General features: G+C 41.2%; 2 protein-coding genes across 2 annotated transcripts; one reads left to right on the forward strand and one right to left on the reverse strand.

Annotated features, from left to right (window-relative positions):
- Positions 1-6,101: 6,101 nt before the first annotated feature.
- Positions 6,102-9,645, forward strand: pmch (pro-melanin-concentrating hormone; the record flags this gene model as incomplete). Its single annotated transcript, XM_079816880.1, has 3 exons — positions 6,102-6,344; positions 7,941-8,109; positions 9,596-9,645. The coding sequence occupies 3 exons, from the start codon at positions 6,102-6,104 to the stop codon at positions 9,643-9,645; spliced, it is 462 nt and encodes a 153-aa protein (XP_079673006.1).
- Positions 9,646-9,735: 90 nt separating this feature from the next.
- Positions 9,736-22,283, reverse strand: parpbp (PARP1 binding protein). The gene is made up of 11 exons (XM_079816653.1): positions 22,165-22,283; positions 21,764-21,936; positions 20,423-20,656; positions 20,204-20,314; positions 18,840-19,010; positions 18,581-18,735; positions 15,250-15,427; positions 14,985-15,166; positions 14,235-14,316; positions 11,202-11,397; positions 9,736-10,452 (listed from the first exon to the last, which is right to left on the reverse strand). The coding sequence occupies exons 2-11, from the start codon at positions 21,911-21,913 to the stop codon at positions 10,148-10,150; spliced, it is 1,764 nt and encodes a 587-aa protein (XP_079672779.1). The 5' UTR covers positions 21,914-21,936; positions 22,165-22,283; the 3' UTR covers positions 9,736-10,147.
- Positions 22,284-22,294: the final 11 nt, after the last annotated feature.

The following is a 22,294-nucleotide window of genomic DNA, read 5'->3' on the forward strand; positions in this document are numbered from 1 at the left end:
CTTCCTGTATGTTTATATACAGTAAACATATCCTAAAATATGAAAAAAACAATATATTACTATAATAGTACATAAATACTAAAATAACACTGCCTAATACATGTAGTACATACACCAAGTCCCACCCACTAGTTCAAGCTGCATATGCTGCATGGGTTGCATCACTAAATTGAAATGCATTGTGAAGGCTGTTTCATGAGTATTAGCAATTAAGAAACTGTAATGCCAGAGAACAAAGTCCACTGATAATCAAAACCAAACTCTTCATAGATCTCAGCGGTCAACATACAACCTACATGCACACACAAGGTAGCAGGCGACATCCACACCCCTACACGCTCCCTTTCACCCTCTACCTCTAGATCGCTCCCTCCGTCAGCAGTGGAAATTCACTGGGAGCTGATTGTGGCAAGAGAGTGTTGGCTCAGCTGCGAGCTTTAAGAACCCATGATGTCAGACACATATTTTCCTTGGAGAGTTTCTCATCAGCTGCATTGTTCCTGGAAACCATGGTCTGCTCTCTGGGCAACAAAGAAGCCAACCCCATCTCGGTCCACCATGGTCCCGCTTGAGCCCCCATTGGCCCCTTCAGCCCTGAACCCATCATTTACTACACCACCAAACAACAGACGAGTAAAGAAAATAATCTGGTAATACGATCAATGGGGAGAGCATCTTGGAACTGTGACTGTAAATTCTACTGGTTTCACAAAGGATGATCAAAAGCCGCTTTTTAACGTCTTTGGAAAATGGAAATGTATGGCGTGCGAAGACGTGTGTAACAAAATAGGACTGAGTAACATGCCCGGTCTTCCTGGCATCCGTTGGGAAATATGGTGATGATACAGGTGATGTCATCAAGCCAAGCGTCCCTGTTGACCACAAGACGCATTTGACCACATTACAGCAGTGCCCCCTGATATGAGAAGCAAAGAAACTAAATGTTCCCATGAGATACTCCCTGACAAAGTGCTTGGTTCATCGGTCCCACTGCTTAAATCTTTCAGTCCATTTCCGCAGTTCTTTTTTTTGATGCATTATTTAAACTCATCACACAGCTTGCAGTTCTGTTGAAGAATTAATGCTTTTCCTCGAAAGAGAAGCATCCACATGTGATTTTTATTTCAAACCTGCAATGAGTGGAATATCTTTGAGTCAGAGGCCATAATTGTACGTAACTTTATCCCACAAAAAAAAAAAAAAAAAAAAAAACTGTCATTCAGACCACTCTCTTTTTGCCATTACTGGGTATTTCAGCTGCCAATTCTGGAGTGGATACCTGATCCATCAATGGCAAAGACCATGAGGTGAGAGATGGGGCGAGATGGGGCCGTGGCGGAATCCAGGGCCAAAAGCGTCATTCTGTGTAACAGAAGAAAAAGCCAAAATTCTGATGTCATTACATATCTTGTGTCACCTCTGGTAATTCCCATGCAAAATATTCAGAGGACACAAATGGATTTCCAATAGAGTGCAACTCTTAAATTACAGGATGTTCACGTCTCCCGTTTTGCGGGAAAAGGATAGACTTGCAAAGAAGCAAATCAAAAGTCCCAGTCAGTCTGTACTCCCAAAGTACATACTACAAATTGCAGAGAGCTTTTGCAGTAGTACGAAATTGGATAGCGGACATGAAATAGGCCTACCTTTAGAAAGCTGACATGTCCTGCAGTGTGATGTGCTAAATGGCACCTAAAATGAAACTGCAGTGATGGGGGAACCAGTCACAGCACCTAAAATGTACATTTTATATACATTTTATCCTAAAATCTTGATGTTGAAATAAATAAACACACTGCAACTGAAATACATTTAAATACTCATACATTATCACTTTAAATTTCCGTTATTATTCACACAACTTGTGTCCTCATTATTCATGACTGAATTGCTCTACATCATTTAATAGAGATCAGCTCTCAGAACAATCAATACAATTTTAAATGTGACAAATATGGAAAAACTAAGACCAATGTGAAGGATTCATTGCATAGAGGGACTGGAGTGAAGTTAAACATATCACAATCACCAGTCTGAAATTCAATCATGTCTAGCTAACCAGAAAATGTAGCTAGGTCTGGTGTAACCTTTGTAACTTTGTGAAACTGCTTTATTTATGTACCAATAAGCATCTATCTAGTTAGCTGTGACTGTCTAGCTAACATTTCAGCTACGCTGAGGTCGAAGGTTCAAAAACCTGGCAAAAAAAATGAAGCTAGACCACAAATGTACTCCGAGTGTTTCACCGTGGTGGCAATTGAGGCATGAAAGGAGATCTACGAATGTTAGCATGAAATTGTCCATCAGAACATTAGATTATCGTTGTGAGGGCAATCAAAGGTGGGAAGAGGACGCTCTGAAGGGTGAGACACATCAGAAAGTGGAGTGGCAAGAGAGAAAGAGAGGTTAGAATAACAGAGCGTCAAACTCTGAAGTTCAGTTGTACTCTTGCTGGAACTGCCGTGTCTCCATAGACCAGTTGAGTCCTTCAGTAGAGGCTCTCTCACTCCAACACAAATACTCACTAAATAAAGGCTGAGTGTTCCAAGTAAAATCACTTCAGCTGAGTTCAATAACTATTATTCATGTCCCATTTCTTCTTGCCTGTACAACAGCCTCCATGATATTAATAAGGAAAGCCCTTATGTTTTCATAAGAACTGAAGAGGAGCCTTGGAGAGCAATGCAAACACACTTCTGATTTCTTAAGAAGTACCCTATAGGACTCAGGCAGTGACAAAAAAAGATTGTGTGCGTTCAAATGTGGTTTCAACCGATACCATCTTGCGAGGTGCCGATGTCACGGTGTGACTTTTCCTGGGGCGGAACCATAGTGGCAGAGATTTGTTCCGCCCTGATCAAACACCACTACTTCCGGGTTCCCGTCCTCGCAGCTGTTAGTTCCGGGTCGGGCTCAAGCTGAGCGTGGTGGTAGCCGCTTCCAGCCGTTGCGGCGAGAGGATCTGGGCATCTGGGCAAACAAAGGATAACACGAGGTGGATATTGTGGACTGAGCGATCAAAGATCCGGAGAGCTATAAAGAGAAGAAAAGAGACGAGGCTGAGTATAATACAGACCGAGTTTTGCATTGTGATTCAAGTGTCAAGTGTGTGTCCGATTCTGAGAAGTTACATGCAGGACAGTTGCCGGAAGTGCTAATGAGCAAATCCCTTCGGGAGAGAGAGCACAGCGGTCAGGACGCGAGCCAGACACTGGAAGAGAGAACAAGACGAGCACACGGGTTGATCAATGTGTGAGTACCCTGAGAAACGTATGCAGTAACAACTTCATCGGAAGTTTATCATCTATGAGCCTTGTGACGTTGAAACTAGGAAAACGAGTGGCCCCACCGTGGAGAGTGAGCGTGGGAGAGCCAGAGACGGTGGACAGTGAAAGCCGCCAGGGTGGTGTAGCAGCAACGTCCTTTTCGTTGGTTCTGCACTATACCAGCGCTTCAGCGATCTCTCCCCCCCCCCCACCCCCACCCCCGAGATAAACGACGCAGGAAAAGTGGTCTCTAGACCTTAAGTACACCTGGTTAGTGTGTAGAGTGCCGTGGGTGAGTCAGCATCTTGACTTTGAGAGTGTACACTTGGAATCTGCTGTGTGTGTGCGTGTCGTCCCAGAGACCATTATCCAGGCTGACCCACTCTCTGGGGAAGGTACGATCCCGAAGCTGGCGGAGTAACTAGCCCTAACCATTCATGCTGTGAACCTCACCCTACTCTCTGTCTCTACGGGGGTAGCACGACCGGAGCCAAGTAAGCACTCTCTTGAATAGCCATTTATACGTGCTTGTGTCGGAGGAAATTGTGTGCGTGTGCAGGGCCCGAGGAGAGGAGAGGGGAACGCTACATACTCCCGGAGCAAAGTCATACTTACCTGCACTTACCTATGTGAAACCATCTGGAGAAGCGTCCGATCCAGCACCACCGTCGTGGTCAAGCCCCCTTGAGCCACCGCTATCACGGAGCCTGGAGCAAGGAGAGATAAATGGATGAATCGTGTCTACGGAGTCTGTGAGTGATATTCATTGAGCAAAGTCATACTTACCTGTGTGAAGCCATCTAGAGAAGCGCCCGATCCAGCACCACCGCCGTGGTCAAGCCCCCTGAGCCACCGCTATCACAGAGCCTGGAACAAGGAGAGAGAAACTGATGAACCGTGTCTACAGAGTCTGTGAGTGATATCCTTTGAGCGAAGTTATACTTACCTGTATGCCAAACAAAAGTCCCAGTATTGACCCAGATCCAGCGGATGCCCCGGAGGTACCGACTTCTATGACACCGGCCCCTTGATCCATTCTGAAAGGAAGCCATCGGAGCACGCCCGAGAGAGAGAGGTACCCCTGTCGCCCCGTTCCTCTGTACTTACCCATTCTACCCCTGTGTTCAGGAGAAGGAGCAAGCCGTGGCGTAAATCCCCCGAAAGGTCCGCCCTGGGAAAAAGAAAGAAAGAGACAAGTGAGCACATAGCAGGACATGGAAGCCAAACATTGAGAAAAAGGACGAAACGACTTACCTGAGGTTCTCCTGCGGAGAGAGCCGGTGAGCTCTGAGGCGGTGTCCTCACTCTCCAGCCCTCTTGGATTTTAGCCCCCTCACTTCCCCTTCCCCCCAATTTTAAGTAAATTAATAAAGACTTGTAATCACTCTCCAGTCCTCTTGGATTTTAGCCCCCTCACTTCCCCTTCCCCCCAATTTTAAGTAAATTAATAAAGACTTGTAATCACTCTCCAGTCCTCTTGGATTTTAGCCCCCTCACTTCCCCTTCCCCCCAATTTTAAGTAAATTAATAAAGACTTGTCATTTTAAACTCTACTCCAGTGTCCTCGTGTGTCTGGTCGTCTGGGGTATCACTGGGAACCTCCCCGAGGTGAAAAATAAGGGAGGAGCGGGACTCACGTGGTCCGTTCCGACCTGTGACACCATTACAGCTTGAAAGCGGGGTGCCAGTGTTATCTGTGAGCACTAATGAGAAAAAGACTCTTATGAATAGTTTCTTTGAATTAGTCAAACAAAAAGATAGAAGGAGAGGTCTCAAGATGTGTCTGAAATCGCCCTCATAATCTTAAGGTCCGAGATTTTGCAGGCGAAATAATAATTTTCAGTAGAAATCTGGAATTTCTCATGAGGGCGAAACATTTTCCAATGCAGATTTCGCATTTCATGCAAATTTGCCAAATTGACCAACAGAAAGTTGCTTGGTTTGAATGAAAGTGACTACACTCTTGACAGTGGATAATGGACTTTTTTGCTGGCGAAACGTTGCTAATGTTATGCATAGTGCACTTTTCACACTGCGCTTAACCTAGTGTTATTGACGTTATCTACCACTTTTAATCCCGGGTAGAGGAACGTTTCACATTTGTAATTTAAGGGGGATAGCATGTCTCTCAGCATAATGTCTCTCAGCATATTGGTCCGTTGAAGAAGGCCACCAATACAAGTCATCCTTTCTAAGAGAGGTCAGAGTTCTACCTAAAATGAAATTACATATAATACAGCACTGACCTACAAACAAAAAAAGGACAGGAAGATATTAGACGATGCAGCACCAAGGGAATTGGAGTTATCTGATGGATGACGATGTCTCAACAGGCATTCTCCCTTCTTTGAGGATCATTCCTTTCATATTGTAAATGTTAGATTACTACTACTGCTTTTAGATATTATACAAAATGTGACCTCAGTGCACAACCTCTGACCCTCTGCATGAGCTTGTAGAACAAAGTATGGTAGGGGTGCGAGAGTCATAGCGGAAGGGGAGGCCCTTTTCTCCAGATTTACAATGAAATGTTATTTGGACTTTTACAAAGCCACAGTGGGGTCTTTTAGAAAATACAAAAAAAACGTAAATAATCCTTGTAGTTTAAAGGATTTCTCAGTATCTTCCCTGCAGATGGTCATCAACCTCTTTATGTCAAGGTGAACCACTCTTCACCAAATGAGAGCCATGGAAGTCATCAATAACTCAAATAATAGATCAAAACAGCCAACTCATCATCATCAGACCCTATAAAAGCACATATTCGCTTCTTAGCGGACATGCAAGAGCAAAGACAGGTTCCTGCAAGCAAATCAACCATCATCGCCCAAAATCATGGCATCTTCTTACATGCTCTTGTTTGCACTTGCACTTTTAGTTGAGTTGACTACTCACTCAACAATGGCTCTGCCCAAAGTTAAGATGGATGAAGAACCGACAGACCAAGATAGACTGGTGTCGATAGCAGAAGGCGATATAAATGAAATAGGAACTAGGCAGCTCACCTTCAGAAGACACCCAATCATAGAGGGCAGACTGGTGGATGAAGACGGGACAAAACGCATCTTCATACTTGCCGTAAGTGTGTGCATGTCTATTTAATGTTCCACTTGTTTCATGCTTTTTATTGGTGTTACAGAAAAGTATGATATGTTATGTGTACTTTCTAAGCACTTTGGTTAAACTCCTGCTATTTTTAAATGCTATATAAATAACGGTTGAGTTGAGAAACAAATGCCTGGTTTAAGACAGGGCTTTGATTAGGCCTTTGTTCAATTAAGTAGCTTTTATAAACGTGCCTTAAAGGGTTAGTTCACCCAAAAATGAAAATTCTGTCATTAATTACTTACCCTCATGTCGTTTCGAAACCCGTAAGACCTCCGTTCATCTTCGGAACACAAATTAAGATATTTTAGTTGAAATCTGATGGCTCTGAAAGGCCTCCATTGGCACAATGCACGGTACACTCTCAAGACCCTTAAAAGGTACTAAAGACGTCGTTACAAAGTCCATCTCACTACAGTGGTTCTACAATAACTTTATGGAGTGACGAGAATAGTTTTTGTGCGCAAAAAAACCCTAAATAATGACTTATATAGTGATGACGATTTCAAAACACGGAATCATGAAGCTTCGAAGCGTTATGAATCAGTGAGTCGATTCAGCAGTTTGGATCGCCAAATTTCAGCAGTTTGGCGGTTTGACACACGATCCGAATCATGATTCGACTCACTGATTCATAACTTTGTATCAACGTCTTTAGTACCTTTTAAGGGTCTTGAGAGTGTACCGTGCATTGTGCTAATGGAGGCCTTTCAGAGCCATCAGATTTCAACTAAAATATCTTCATTTGTGTTTTGAAGATGAACGGAGGTCTTACGGGTGTCGAACGACATGAGGGTAAGTAATTAATGACAGAATTTTCATTTTTGGGTGAACTAACCCTTTAAAAAAAAAAAAAAAAAACCCCACACACACACACACACACACACACACACACACACACACACACACACACACACACACACACACTACTGGTGTGCCTCCTGAGACAAAACACTGTCAGTGCAAGTTGCTTTCAGTTAAAATGCCAATACATTTACATGCACTTTACAAGTTTGATTTCAGTCAGTTTAAAAGCAATGATTTACCTTCAATAAATCGTACCAGTTCGATTTTGCTGGCATCTTAAGTGTTATGTGGCCTTTCTATGGGTATCTAACAGAGCTTTCACAATTCAAGGTTGAATCGTCCTCACATTGCTACAATTATCAGTGCAGTAATGGAACAGTCAGAGAGGACTATGGGAAGGACACGGTCACAAGAGGGGAAATGGAATCTATGGATAAAAGGGCCCACGGTGATATTGTGAAAATTGGCTAAGCGAGGCATGGGAAACTTTGTCGCAATTTGACATTTCTTCCATGTGGGGCTCCATGCACTGGATTTGCTCCAGTAGTTTGGGAGCAGTTATGGAGAGGGATCTTGAGGCTGCCCTTGGGCGTGTGTTGTTCAAATTAACTTAAACATCTCCATGTGTGGTTTTAGACTTTAATTCTGCAGGCAAAAAAATGCCTGTAGAGGGAGCAGTGTTTTGAGTTAAGCTGCTTCTGTTCAAGTGGTTGTCCTACGTTCTGATGTGTTCATTTAAAATGCATTTCCCTTTTCCACCAGGACACAGGAATAAAAGGGTCTCCTGGGAGGGAAGCACACCGTGCCTTTTCGACAAACTTCCCAGTACTGTCGCCACATGGGACGGATCATGCTCTGGATGGATTCGACATGAGTGAGGAGCGACGTAGCGTGGATGATGTCATTCCTGTGGGCAGGAGGGACATAGACAGTAAGCACTGCCAAGTTTCTTATCTTCTTTCTCTCCACTGGTGAGATATTCTTACCTAGCCATGAAAGTAGTTTGAAATGGAATAGTATGAAAGTGCTTAAGTAATTCTCAAGTTAAACAATTGTACATATATACACATACACATATACATATACATATATAAAAAAGGAAAACGTTTCACCCGGTGATGGACTGGCCATCCATCTAGGGCAGTGGTTCCCAACACTGCATTAAGATCTCTTATCTGACACATAAACCTGAAGTCAGAGTCAAAGCCACTTTAAGGCAAGGATGACCGGCGAGAAGTGTGCATACATACGATGGACATTTTACTATCCCATGAGGCCACAGGAGAGGATTTGTGAATTACAGTGGCATGACACGTGATAAAGGGCAACATGTTGAATGTAGTAGGTCCAGGTTACATTCATACTATAGAACATACTTTTTTTAGCGGTTGTGAAGCAATTACTTCTTCAAAATAAGTGCCTACTCAAGAGATTATGCGATTTCAGATCTCCCATCTCTTTTGGAGTTTCCACTAACAAGCTGGTGAGTTGAATCAGGCGTGTTTGATTATGGAGAAATCTAAAATGGTAAGTATTGGGGGAACACCAGAACCAGGGTTGGGACCACTGATCTCCTCAAATCTGGCCCTGGAGGATCAAAGCCCTGCAGAGTTTAGCTTCAACTCTAAATCAAAGACGCCTGAACAAGCTAATCAAGGCCTTCAGAGTTACAGGTAGGTGGGTCTAATCAGGGTTTGAGCTAAACTCTGCAGGGAAGCAGCCCTCCTGGGCTGGATATTAGGAACCCTGATCTAGGGGTGTTTTCCAAGATGCTGCGATAGGCTCCGGCTTCCATGCCACAAGCATAGGACAGAGGGTGCTTCTCATTTCTTATACGTGCATCCTCGTTTCCTTTCCTTGCATCTTAGCTCCACCTCCTTAGGATGCGAGGGAAGGCTACACCTGTGTATCCTCGCTCATGACTCCTCAGAAAGCTTCCTCACCTTGTAGCGGTGCAATTAGAGAATTGAGATGTCCTTCAAGATGGCTGAGTTCAATCGGTTTCCAGCTCACGGGCTGGAGAACAGGGGCGAGGAAACAAGGAAGCATCAATTTGAGTATTGAGAAGCACCCAAGTAGGTTGGAAAATGGAAAACATTTAATATAAATTTAAAATCATTGTTTTTTTTAAATTACATTACCAAACTGAGCGGAATATTTGCTAGAAACCAGTGGGTAAAATGTAACACCTAAGTAGTAACAAAATAGATTACCAGAAATGGAGCCAGACTAATATGGTTTTCTGGTCTTATCTAGTTTAAGCTGGTCTGAAAAGTGTTCAAAACCCGACAGACCAACAAACAAGCTTAGGTTTTTTTAATCTTTGTTTCATTGGAGAATATACCCATGAGTAAACAAGTTGTCTTCCAGTTACATTTAATACTAAATTTGTTTTGCTCTTTCTGTTCTTTTCACAGTGCTGAGGTGCATGATAGGGAGAGTATACAGGCCCTGCTGGCAAGCTTGAAAACAGAGCAGCTGACAAAGCATCTGCACGATTTTCCCAGCTCTCCCTTGATCCTTCAAGATACTCCAAATATAAAAAGATGACAAATGTACTTGTATGGTTTAAAAAAACTGAAATAAAACTTTATTAAAATCTGCAAATTATGGGTCGTGTTCAAGGAGAGAAGAAAGCATACATTATGAAATGTACTCCAGTCACACAATCATCAACTAAAATGATACAGTTCAATCCCTGCCAACTCAATCTTCACATTTACATCTCAAACATGCACACACAAATATATACACACACCCTGCAAGTAATTATCTGCAGAAGAGTTTCCTCACTAACGCCAATGTGATTGTGAAAGGGATATTTCATACCAAAAATAAAAGGTTTGAAACATTATAAGGGCATGTAAACTACAAGTCTCAGGTGAACTTCAAATGCATTTAGACACCCGTTAAATAAAATTTGCTTGCTGCCAAAACACAGCATCATTATCAATAGGAGATCATGGAAATTACAGTCTGAAAAAGCCAGTCAGTTTGCCCTGACCAGCAATGAGCTTCTTGCTGGCAGCTTTACCGTTCCTTTTCCCCAGGCCTCCAGCGGGAGCCTTGGCAGGGGGTCTTTTCTGAGGGGGCTGGTTCTCTTCTTTTCCCTGCTCAGCGCACTCTCTATTGGCGAGCTTTCTCTTCGAGGTCCCGGTTGCTTTTCGGAGCTGTTCTGGCTGGGTCCCCTTCCCACCTGCTCGGTTCCAGGCATTTCCACTATGTTCCCCCAGAGTGGATTGGCTGGGACCTTTACACCTTAAGTTAGTGGCCTCTGGGTCCACATTCACAGAAAAAACAAGAAAGGGGGGACAAAAGAAAAACATTGGACTTTGAGAATACAGTGAAACAATGAGCAGGAATAAAAAGGAGGGAGGGCTGAGGACGGAAGGGTAGAAAAGGTTATGATGAAATTGCTGACGTTAGTCTGCACTTTAACAGGCGGTGTGTTTATTTTACAGCTCTGAAGCTGAACATTTGTCATGTAACCTGGTGGAGCAAAGCCCGCGTTCTCACAAAAGAGCGAGTGAGGGGGGGGGGGGGGGGGGGGATGGGGTGGAGAACGTGTGCTCTTAGGGTTTTTACAACAGATGTGGGGGCGGCCAGGTTTTATGGGATGGGGAATCGTTTAAAGGTTGATCTTAAGTACCAGTCCCCAAGCAGGGATCGAGGCCTGGGCTGTGGAGGTGGACCTGGGCATCTTTCCGACCGTGTGGCGTCAGAAAAGGGGAGCATTTCTGCGTATGTGCGCGCAGAGAGCAGACCAAGCATGAAGGTTATTCAGTACACTAAGAACTGAGCCCCCTCTTGTTTAAAAATAAAAAATTCCATGAAATGACTTGAACACAAATTTCTTGCCAGTTGGTTACAGGGGGCAGGACTCATTCTAGAGAGCCCTGGATAGGACATGAACCTGTGGCATCAATATTTTCGCTCCGGAATTTTACCATTTAATATTGTCTTGTTTAAGAGCAAAAAAACACTTTGATTGCATGGCGCCTTTAAACTTGGCAGAGACACTACCTTTGAGTCTGTTGTCCATCCCAGTAGAGTCACACTCTTCTTCCACAGATGCATGTAAAGAGATGGTTCGTTTGGGTGCAGGTTGCACACAGGTGGGAATTTGGCTACCACTTGGAAACTCCAACACCCGGTTGAGGGGCAGCTCATCGTCCTTGTATGTACATGCAAACTGAGAGCGGATCGGTGGCCGCACAACCTGAGAAGGTGTTAAGGAGGGGAAAAAAAAAAAAAAATACATATGTAAACCGAAAATATTGGTAACTGATCAGGTTTAAAGAAGTTACAATTAAAAATGGCCAAATGCATTAACGAACATGAGAATAAGCAATTCACTTTTAAACGCAACAATAGCTGAAGATATATATATATATAACATTTTTTAAAGCTACTCTGTGCCAAGAATATATTGCCAAGAAAATTCAAATCATCACAAAAACAAACATTTAAGTTTGCAAGACATGAATATGGTCAATGAATGATGTATGACACAGTGGCACTGCAGCACTGGTCTGATAGGACAAAAGAACAGTCCCATCAACAACCCAGAAAGTCTCTCGCACTGGCATCTTGTCATCTGATTGTCCTTATTGTTCAGCCCTGTTGATACAACATGGGTAGAAATGACCATGTCTAAAATCTTGAGAAAGAATTAAAGAAAAATATTGCGGTCCGGAGGCCGTGAGGAGCATGAAATAAGGAAAGGGTAGCTCGCACAAGCGCAGTGAACCTCTAAGGTCTCATGGGTCTCAGAGAAGCGCTGATCCACCTCTTTCAGGGCCTTTGATCCAGCCCTGCTAAGGATTATCAGGATTCAAGGCTCTCTCGCTTTAGGCTAGCCGGCCGCAGTAGGAGAGTGGAATTCAGAATACTAGTGCAGGCATAGTTGGGTGGGACTGCAAAGCATAGAGAAAAGGGGGCGGTGGTGTATGTGGGGTGGGGGGGTGTGGTAAATCAAAGCTTGAGTGCAGCTTTTCAAAGCACTTTCTCAAAAGAGCACCTAAAACAACCGTATCGCTCAGACCGGGTGCTTTTATTATGGGAGGCTTATTTGGTATGTCGGGCAGCCCTGACTGCACGCCAACAGAGTGCCCAAGAAAAACTTCGGCAGGCTGGGTCCACCAGCTACTTCCTCCGATATGAATGTCATCATTAAGCCTTCAATAAAATGAGGGGTGTGTGAGTGTTTGTGAAGCATACAATGAAAATGACGCATAGTTTGATAACACCTGTCCTGGGAAAAACCCAAGGAGCCAGCTGACACAGCACTAGTAGAAGTGAGATCAAGTCCCCACTTACATATGGTATTAACATCGTAGCAACCTATAAAAGTGTTAGCTGAGACACATTACTGTTCAAACTTGATAGCAATGTGCGTCAAAGGACGGTCATCACCTGTGATCAGTTTGAGGGGAGAGTCTCGGGTTTTAAATTACTCATCGTGTTACTGTATGTTGTAACTGTAACTATTCTATAGTAACTATGCAACTATAACTGCAACTATTATTGTAAAAGAAAGTTTAATGAGTAGAATCAATATACATTCATCTTATTTACACATAATATAATTAATATACATTTTCCTCAGCATCCCTATGACCCTATATAGGATAAGAGTTTGAGAATAGATGGGTTATTACTAATAATAATAAATTAATATTAATTCTACATACACACATACGTGTGTGTGTGTGTGTGTGTATTCTGTTATTTTAGAGGAGTTCTTGTATTAAATGAAAAATGCAGTTTGTCTAATATCAAATACAAGTGATTGTTTTGTGGAAAAGTACCTGCATATAAAACTTGACACCATTTACACCTGTACTTGGACCATCCACTTGAGAATGGGTAACTTGATGCAGATCTTAATACCAGAGGTCTGTTTTGAGCACATTTTTTTAAATGGTGCAGCTGGAGATATGCTAACTTCATGTAAAATTGTACCATCATCTTTTTATTTGTATAAAACTGGCCCTCAGAGTACCGACTCTAGTGTGGGGTTCATTACGTGTCCGTTAAACCTTACTACATAAATGCACTCAGAATAATCTCTCTCTGCAGTCGTACTGCAGGTGGAACCGCTTGATCTCTCCCCCAGTGCCAATCGACGTCAGTTTGTGATGAAACTATTGGAGTACGACTGGATAAAGTCATTCTGCAGACAACAGGAAACAATAACCTTTCAAGTTCCCCTTGCTAGCTGAGTAACGCCACTGATATGGCATGTTCAAAGTGAAATTGATGCAGAAAGCTTCCGCCCGTCCAGTTCAGGAAGCGGTGAGCTGCCCGGGGGCCATTACCGCTCACTAACACAGGAAGGCGGCCAGAAAGTGGAGGTCTAAAGAGACATCTGCTAGTGCAATCAAATAAAGAAGCCTTTTAACAAAATGTGCCTAGCATACATGTTCACAGAGCGCACACCATTTCTTGGTAGGTGAAGATGCCCCTTCCTACAAAAAATTAAAGCGCCATTCATCATCACATTTAAAACGTGTTAGCAATCGAGAGACTAGTAAAAGTTTCAGAAACAAGGCTCTTTGACAGGCATCATTTAGTTCCTATTCAGGCAGTTGTTTCATATTAAGGGATTTATTCCTTTCAAGAATTTTATGACCAAATAGTAAAATAAATCCTTACAAGGCCAGAAGACAATCCTAAATTTTTAGCACATGCAAATATAATCTCTCTTCTCACAGCCCTCCAAGACCAGCGAGGCATTTTAAATGTTTTCTGGATAAAGGATAAAAGTGTGCGTCACTGACAGAGGTTATTGGTTAAAGTTTGGAGTGTACTGTACTACACTAAATTTCACACTCAGTGATAGTTTTTATATAACAGGAAACCTGCTGCACAATCAGCATGCGTAAAAAAAACTGCTGTATAAATTTGCACATTACAAAACAGAGGAAGCAGATGATATAGCTCGTAAACATGCATTACTTGCTGTCTGTTTTAAAAATCAAGTGTCACGTTGAATTTTTGTATGACCGCTATTTGAGACCGGGGTCTCTGCTTACAACCCAGATGATTCTTTACCTTGGACTTGACATGTTCCTGTTGGCTCAAGACGCGGTTCCGTAAAGGCTTTGGAGAAGATCCCGTAGGAGCTTCTGGAGATCTATAGGCACAAAGTAGAGCGAGAACAAGTTGAATAACTGAAGAATAAAATGAGGTGTTGAAATGCAAATGATATGACATACCTGCAACAGACAACAGTTGTAATTAGTCCAATAAACAGAAATTAACTTTTTTTGCCATACCGGTCAAAAGGTGAGTGAAATATCTACTAACTCTACAACAAATTAATTTACTAACTGTATTTTTGCGTCAAAGAAAGTAGCAACACTAAGACTATAAAACTAAATAATGTTTTAGCATCTATTTTTGTCCTATGACAAATGTTTTATCCGTTGTATTCAAGGAGCCATTTACACGACACTGTTTTCACCTAAAAATGGCCGTTCATTTACACAACAACAGCATTTTGGGGGCCTGAAAACAAACTTTAAAAGATTTTAAAGTGCAAGTGTCTCCGTGTAAACTACAAATACGTGAATTTGTAAAAACGGTGACATCATGCACATGCGTATTACATGTTCAGTCGTGTAGTATTTCTTTACAAAGTGACATCGCCAACTACTGGCCTGGCAGCAGAATACATAGTTTATAGTCGCTTTTGCCTGAACGGGAATTGTTTTGATAACGTTGTCGCCTGAACGCAAAAAACCACAAAGGAAGAACTTTTCCATTTCTGGTACATCATTGTCATGTAAATAAGTAACTCACTTGTACAGGGTAAGAAGACAAGCTCCAGTGCTGCCATTAAGAACCGCATGATCTTCAGAAAGCAGTTCCGCCTTGTTCCTGCAGGGCGGGGCTAGTGCCTCTTCATCCAAAATTGCCATCAGAACCTTCACAGTCTCTCGGCCCCCATAGGCAGTAGAGTGGTTAATAGCATACGCTTTCGGCTAAAAAAAGCAAAACAAACCATCTTATGAATACTGCTGGTTTGGAGAGATTCAGAAAATAGAGTACATCAAATGTGTTTTACCCTTGCTGGACTAATTCCTGTGCCAACCGCTGACTGCGTTTGCATGGTGTGTATTTGACTGATTCTTTCCTTGAGATGTTTGGTGGTGTCCTCTGCTGCAAGGTATACTGGGTCTCCACCACTGCGGCCTTTGACCAAAGCAGCTCTAATACTAGACACCAGCTTGGATCCAGCTTCTCTGTTTGGGACAAGACCATAGACTGTAAAAAATATGGACGTAGTATCCGTGACATCACCCATAGGTTTCTGAAGCCTAAAGTGTAAAATCTTGTTACCGCACGTCACTCCCGGATAACTGAAAATGGGCAAAGAGGAGCGAACAGGTGGAGTGAGTGGAGCTAACAGCGCAGCCAAACGGCTAGTAGTGACAGCAGTGGCAATCCACCTGTCACTCAAGTGAAGTGAAGCAAAGTGACGTGAGGCCAAGTATGGTGACCCCCCCCCCCCCCCCCCCAAAAAAAAAATTAGCTGTATAGACCAAAACTACAATTTGTACCAGGCTGTTAACATGTTTTTTTTTCTGCTGTAAAGTTGGCCATTTTAACATTAAGTTAAGACTCAATGAGAATCTGCTCACTTCTGGAGCATGTCCCTAGCGGCCAGTTGATGAATTGCAGTTTAAGTCACTTCTGTATTGGCTTCAAGAGAAACGGAGGGATGCTGCCCCTTGGACAAGACAGACAATTAACAAAAACATACATTTTCAAATATCACTAATCCTAAACGTGCAGTCACAATTAATTTCCATGACTTAATTTTTTGCAATTACTAGATTAAAAAAAAAAAAAAAAGTTCTCAGTCACAAACAACTATGGTTTGATGCTACACTAGACCATAGGGGTATAACAATATATTGTTTCACAACATATTGCAACTATATGCATCGTGGATAGTGACAATATTTATTGTGTATAGTTCGACCAAAAAAAAACCCAACAACCCAAAGCAATACCAAATTTAGCATTTTAAATCAACAGTACAATTTTTGTTAACATTTTATATGTCTTGGAGTGTCGCAATAATATCGTATCGTGAGTTCTGTATCGTGATATGTATAAAATCGTGACATGAGGGTATCGTTACACCCCTTCTAGATCAGCATCTAGAATTGCATAAATAATTCTAATTTTAATTAAGTTGTTATTAGCAAGAGTTAACTACTATTAAAAACTATTCTCTAGGCCTTTAAAAATACAGCGTTTTCACGGTTTCCATGACTGTCAAACTCCTGAAAATGAATTATTTGTTATATAAAGAAGACATTTGTTGCAGAAAAATTATTTTGTATGATTAAAATCTAGTGTGACCACTCTATAACTCATGTAAAAATGTGGTCCAGGAGGGTCCAAGAAGTTTTCGTGCCAGACCAGTGCTATTGCTGTACTCCACCTCAATTTATGTGTGAATATATGAAGAGATTAATAAATGTAAACATTTGGGCTGCAGCGGGAAAGAGGCCGCCCTGAATCCCTGACCTTGCTTTTGTGAAAGGGAATTACAGTAACAGAATCATCTGGGAAAACAGATGTTAGCTGTACGAGAGACCCCGATTCCCCCGTAAGGAGTGTTTGTGTGTGGTAATACAGTACTCCATAAGGTGCTGGGAGGTGGGGAACTGCACAGGCAGGGTAGCAGGCCGATGAAAGACCCCTTTTGGCTCAGCGCTCGCACTCTCTCATCAGAGAAAAGAGACGTGGTGGTGAACAGGACCACATGCGGCAGGTTCAAGGCACTTCCATCAAAAATGAAGTTGATGCACATGATGCAGTGCAGGAAATGATCTCGCGTCCTTTCTGAATAACTCAATCATCTATACAATTCAGCTCCATGTGTTGTCCTGCCAAATGTCTAGTGGAGATTTGCTTGGACGTTTTGAAGTGCAAGTTATCATGGCAGAATCTCAGTGTTATGACGTTTAATCAGAGTAATCAAACTAAGGAGGGACAAGTCGCCATTTGCTGTTCAGTACAACACACTTTGATGTTCCACAGATAAACATGCTTTAACAATTCAGGCGATTTCATTAATACTGGTGCAGATGTCATTAAAGGTTGCGTTTGAGGGAAGGGGAATATGCATCGATAGATGGCAGGTAAAAGACGAGAGGATCTTTTCAAGATAGGAGGAGATCAACAGATCCACAAACACAGATAGCAGGAACATTTTCTTTGGGCCAAGCAAGGTGATACAAAATCTAAATCAAAGGCTTCTATTCTCTCATCTGGGGTCGCGCACTAATGATAGAGAGATGCAAAGGAAGTCAAGGCCAGGTCATGACATTCCTTGCTAGGGATTCAAAGCAATGGTTATTAGAATAGTATATTACTCATACTACTGCTGCAGTTAGTATACAACATGCATGATGTGCAACATACAGGGTGCCAAATTTCTGTATGCATACATGAATGACCAGCAATATCTGCCAAAAAGAGCAATATACAACAGGTACGGTTCATGGCATGGAATAATGTATCCCATAATGCAGTGCACTCAAAGTGACCTACCATTCTAGTGTGATGGATTAAAAGGTAAGGGTAGGCAAGCACTTTTTTGTTAAACTGGATGAAACTCTCTGCACACCCTGACAACAATGAATAATAGAAGTGGTTTAAATATTAAAACATGTACATACATCTTCTGTGAAAGTCTCAGGACCAAAAAAAAAAAAAAAAGAAACAAAAAGTTAGTCATAACTGTAATTAGAAGATGGCAACCTGTGACGTTCTACCCGGAGCCATCAGTGCCGAAATGAATCTGAGGCAGTCAGATAGTACACAACTAGAGCTTTGCAAGTCGTTTACATTCATTATTATTCTAATGTTATGTGCTTTGAGACATGAGGTAATTTAATGCTGTCTCTCGTCTCGTGACGAGAGATCTGCTGTGTGTGTTCATGCGTATTGAAGGAGTGGCTTTGGAGACTCTGCAGGGAGGATGGGATCTTATGCTTTCAACGCTAGCTTGCTATTGCTAGCCTCTCACAAATTGCCTAGCCGAAATTGCCTACCCTACCTTTACTGTCAAGTAATATCAGTCATTATTTTTGGATGACTTGGCTTTACAAAATAAATAAATACTCAAAGACATTTTACACTAAATTGTGGGGTTCTTAATTATGGAAAGGCAACATTAACAAACAGTGTGAAGTCATGTGATCAACTAGAACCTTTTATCATGGAATAATGCCCAATTCTTCACTTAATTTAATTACAATAATAACGTTCAAATAAATATATAAATGTCTTGGGTCTACATTGCAGTTGTAGATATTTGCCATATATACAGTTCCTATAGAGTTCCTATTCAGGCCACATAAGGAATGAAAGTGTACCTTGGATTGGGGGTTTCTCCTAAAACGTCTTGACACTGGTCGACAAAATTGAGAAATTCCGATAAACCCTTTATGTGCTTCCTTAAGGGGTGAGACTCAGGTGGGGCGTATCCCTTTCCTCCCAGCTGTATGGCCCTGACAAACGATGTCACTGTCTGAAAATACAAAAAAGGCAATTCATTAGAATTCACATTAGGCTTGTAAAAGATGTGCAAATTAACTTATCCATTTGAAAAGTACAAGTCATTGCGAAATTCACCAAGAAAAGAGACGAGGCGTTGTCGCATGCATCATGTCTCAGGTCAGTAAAGGCGATGTGGCCCAGAGAGCGATTAGGGTTGTCCAGGGTGTACGCGAGGGCCAGGTCATTCTTGGAGTTCACCAGAAGGCCCAAATAAGAACAGAAAACTCTCCTGACAACTCTCTGTATCTGAAAGAAAAGTTGAGCAACAACTTAGTGGGATAATTGGGATTGTATTAAAACTCATGTTAATTGAAAGAGTAAATGGTTTGTTTTCTAACAGGAACAGTTCATACTCTTCCGTTCTGCAATACTGATGAGTCAGTTAGCTGACTTGGACTTGTGTTGTATAGAGGACGGGCTTTTTCCACAACCCCTTAAGCTTAAACAGGCCAGGCTCATAAACTTCATCATCACCCCCAGTATTACAGTGGCAAAGCCCAGCGTCTACTCGCACATAAATCAGAGCCCAGCAGAGCAACTGTGAACAGAACTGGGCAAGAGTAGCAGGAGTTTCAACACAATATACAAAGTGCTTTTAAAACATCCTGTTCTCATTTCTCGATTCTGAATATGATATGATATTCACATTCTTCTGAATAAGAGGCACATCCCCAGGTGTGAAATTTAGCAGGGAACAAGAGGAAGAATGACAGCCAGGAAAAGAAAACTAGAGATAGATCTCGACATCAATCAGAAGTGCCAGAATCCAAGGGACAGTTCACCCAAAAATGAAAATTCTGTCATCATTTACTCACCCTCAAGTTGTTCCAAACCTGTATACATTTCTTTGTTCTGCTGAACACAAAAGATGATATTTTGAAGAATGTTTGTAACCAAGCAGATAGAGCAACCATTGACTACCATAGAATAATTTCCCCTACTGTGGTAATCAATAGTTCTGCTTGCTTACAAACATTCTTCCAAATATCTTGCTTTGTGTTCAGCAGAACAAAGAAATGTATACAGGTTTGGAACAACTTGAGGGTGAGTAAATGACAGAATTTTCATTTTTGGGTGAACTAACCCTTCAACATTAACCCTTTGTTAAGCTCTGCCCTCAGTTTCGGTTACTAGGTCCAATAAGCATTAAAAATGTTCCATAGGATCCTGATATACGGATTAATTGTGCCAATTATGCCAGTTAATGGTTCATATTTGGTTTTTGAGGTTATTGGACAATAAAATATCCATCCATCTAATGGGAGTCAAGTACGTTTAAGTAGGTCAGCCATTTCAAAATGGCTCTGTAAATAAATGTTTGTTAAATGTACTTAACTATATATGAATATACAGTTTTAAATTGTCAGATCCACACATAAAAATAAATAAAAGACAAGACAATACTTATTCAAGTCTCATGCTAATCCTTCCCCAGTTACCTGTGGACTACAGATTCCAGCCTTGTTAGATGGAGTTGCAGGACACACAGGTAAAGATTCACATTTTTCCAAACTCTCCTTTTCACCAATGAGAAACTGAAACAGTTGCATCTAGATAGAGATAAGATCGCAGATTAAAGAATACACCATGGATTAAAAGATCTTTCAGAAAGACGACTGAAAGAACAACTAAATCTGAGGCCCACTGGCAGCACTCACCGCGGTTAGGGGCTCCTCAGGGTCCTCATTTATCCGAAGCTCCTTGAACATAATGAAGACGTCAATCAAGTCCACAGTATTTGTGCGTTTCAAAAAGCAGTCATAGTCTTTTCTGATGAGGTCATAGTTTTGTGGAAGAGGGATATCGTTGTGGGATAGCTGGAGCTTATCCAGAAGGAAGTATTTCCAGGCAGCCAAGACTTCACTCAAAGCAACACCAAAGTCCCCATATTCCTGTCAGGAGCAGAGCAAACACAGGGACGAGCATATTACGCACAACCAATCCAGAAAATGTACAGATATGGAACAAAATAGATGATTCAAACTTGTGTGACTCATTCTTTTCCATTTTGCTGATGTATAAAGCTGAATTTTCAGCATCATTACTACATTTTACAGTGTCACATGATCCTCATATAATCTAATCTGGTAATTTGCAGCTCAAGAAACATTTCTTATTATTATCAATGCTGCAAACAGTTTAAACTGCTTTATTTTTATGGAAACTCTTTAATCTGTATTATAAATTCAAAAGAACGGTAGGTAACACTTTACAATATGGGTGCACTAATATGCATTAATTCATATTTCAGTAATGCACAGATAATCATGAGTTAATGTATGACTCATGAAGAACTAAACCATTTATTAATGATTACTGCATCAGCAACTAATGAACATATATTATATATATATATATATATATATATATATATATATATATATATATATATATATATATATATATATATATATATATATATATATATATATATATATATATATATATATATATATATATATATAGAATGAATAGATTAAGAAATATATGAATTGATATTAATTAAATATGACATGTATTCATTCCCTAATAACATATTAACTAATAAAGTAAATTAATGCGTTAATTACCACAATGGGTCAAAGCCATGCATTTCAACTTCCAGTTGTCTGCTTTAATTAATCATTAGCTAACAATTTGCAATGGTATCATTATGTTATGACTTTACTTGTTGAGGCCCATGACTATTAACTAATTCAAAATTAATTCAAAAGCCATAACCAAAATGACATTAGTTAATAGTCATGTGCCTCAACAAGTAAAGTCATTGTGGTTATGGCTTTTGAATTAATTTTTAATTAGTTAATAGTCATGGGCCTCAACAAGTGAAGTCATAGCATAATGATACCTTTGCAAATCGTTAGCTAATGATTAAAGCAGACAACTGGAAGTTGAAATTAATTTATTAACATATGAATGTACAATATTAGTTAATATAATATGTTATTAGGGAATTAATACAATATGACACATTAAACTTCCTAACAATGCAACATTACCTGTTTGTTGACCCCAGCCATAGCAAGTTGTAGGACCATCAGCATCCCATCAGCCCCTTGGATGGTGGTCCTCTCAGAGTCCAACACCCTGTGACATTCTCTCCTGAAGACCCTGGTCATTGTCCTCAAGCTTTCCTCCATAACCACCATTATTCAACCTTTACAAAAATGTACTACGGTGCCAGAAAATTGAGCATGTCAGCAATGAAATGATTAAGAGCAGACACCATACATGAACATACATGCAACCCAGCCAGCATCACATATAGCTTTCCAACTCTACCACTGAGCTAGAACAGAAAGTCCAAAGACATCAAGCAAATCACAATAAGTCAGGAACAAGAGGAGCCCCTTTGCACTTTATTAGGAACAGAACCTTCAAACCTCTTATGTCAACTTACCAACACTGATATTTAGACGCGTCCTAGGTCTCTAATGTGAAACATATGAGAAAACAGACGCCAGTAAACGCAAGTTATTATTAACTGGTGCGCTGCCTGTAAGTTTAAATCCACAAGCCAGGACGCCTGG

Source organism: Gobio gobio (assembly GCF_949357685.1).
Source record: "Gobio gobio genome assembly, chromosome: 5".
In the NCBI taxonomy this organism is placed as follows: Eukaryota; Metazoa; Chordata; class Actinopteri; order Cypriniformes; family Gobionidae; genus Gobio; species Gobio gobio.

Excerpts from the sequence above, each read along its gene's own strand:
- parpbp (XM_079816653.1), bottom strand. The coding sequence starts at position 21,913 with ATGGTGGTTATGGAGGAAAGCTTGAGGACAATGACCAGGGTCTTCAGG. Across the intron at positions 19,011-20,203 it reads CTGGAATCTGTAGTCCACAG|ATACAGAGAGTTGTCAGGAG; the intron begins GTAACTGGGGAA and ends CTTTTCTTTCAG. Across the intron at positions 11,398-14,234 it reads AGGAACATGTCAAGTCCAAG|GTTGTGCGGCCACCGATCCG; the intron begins GTAAAGAATCAT and ends ACACCTTCTCAG.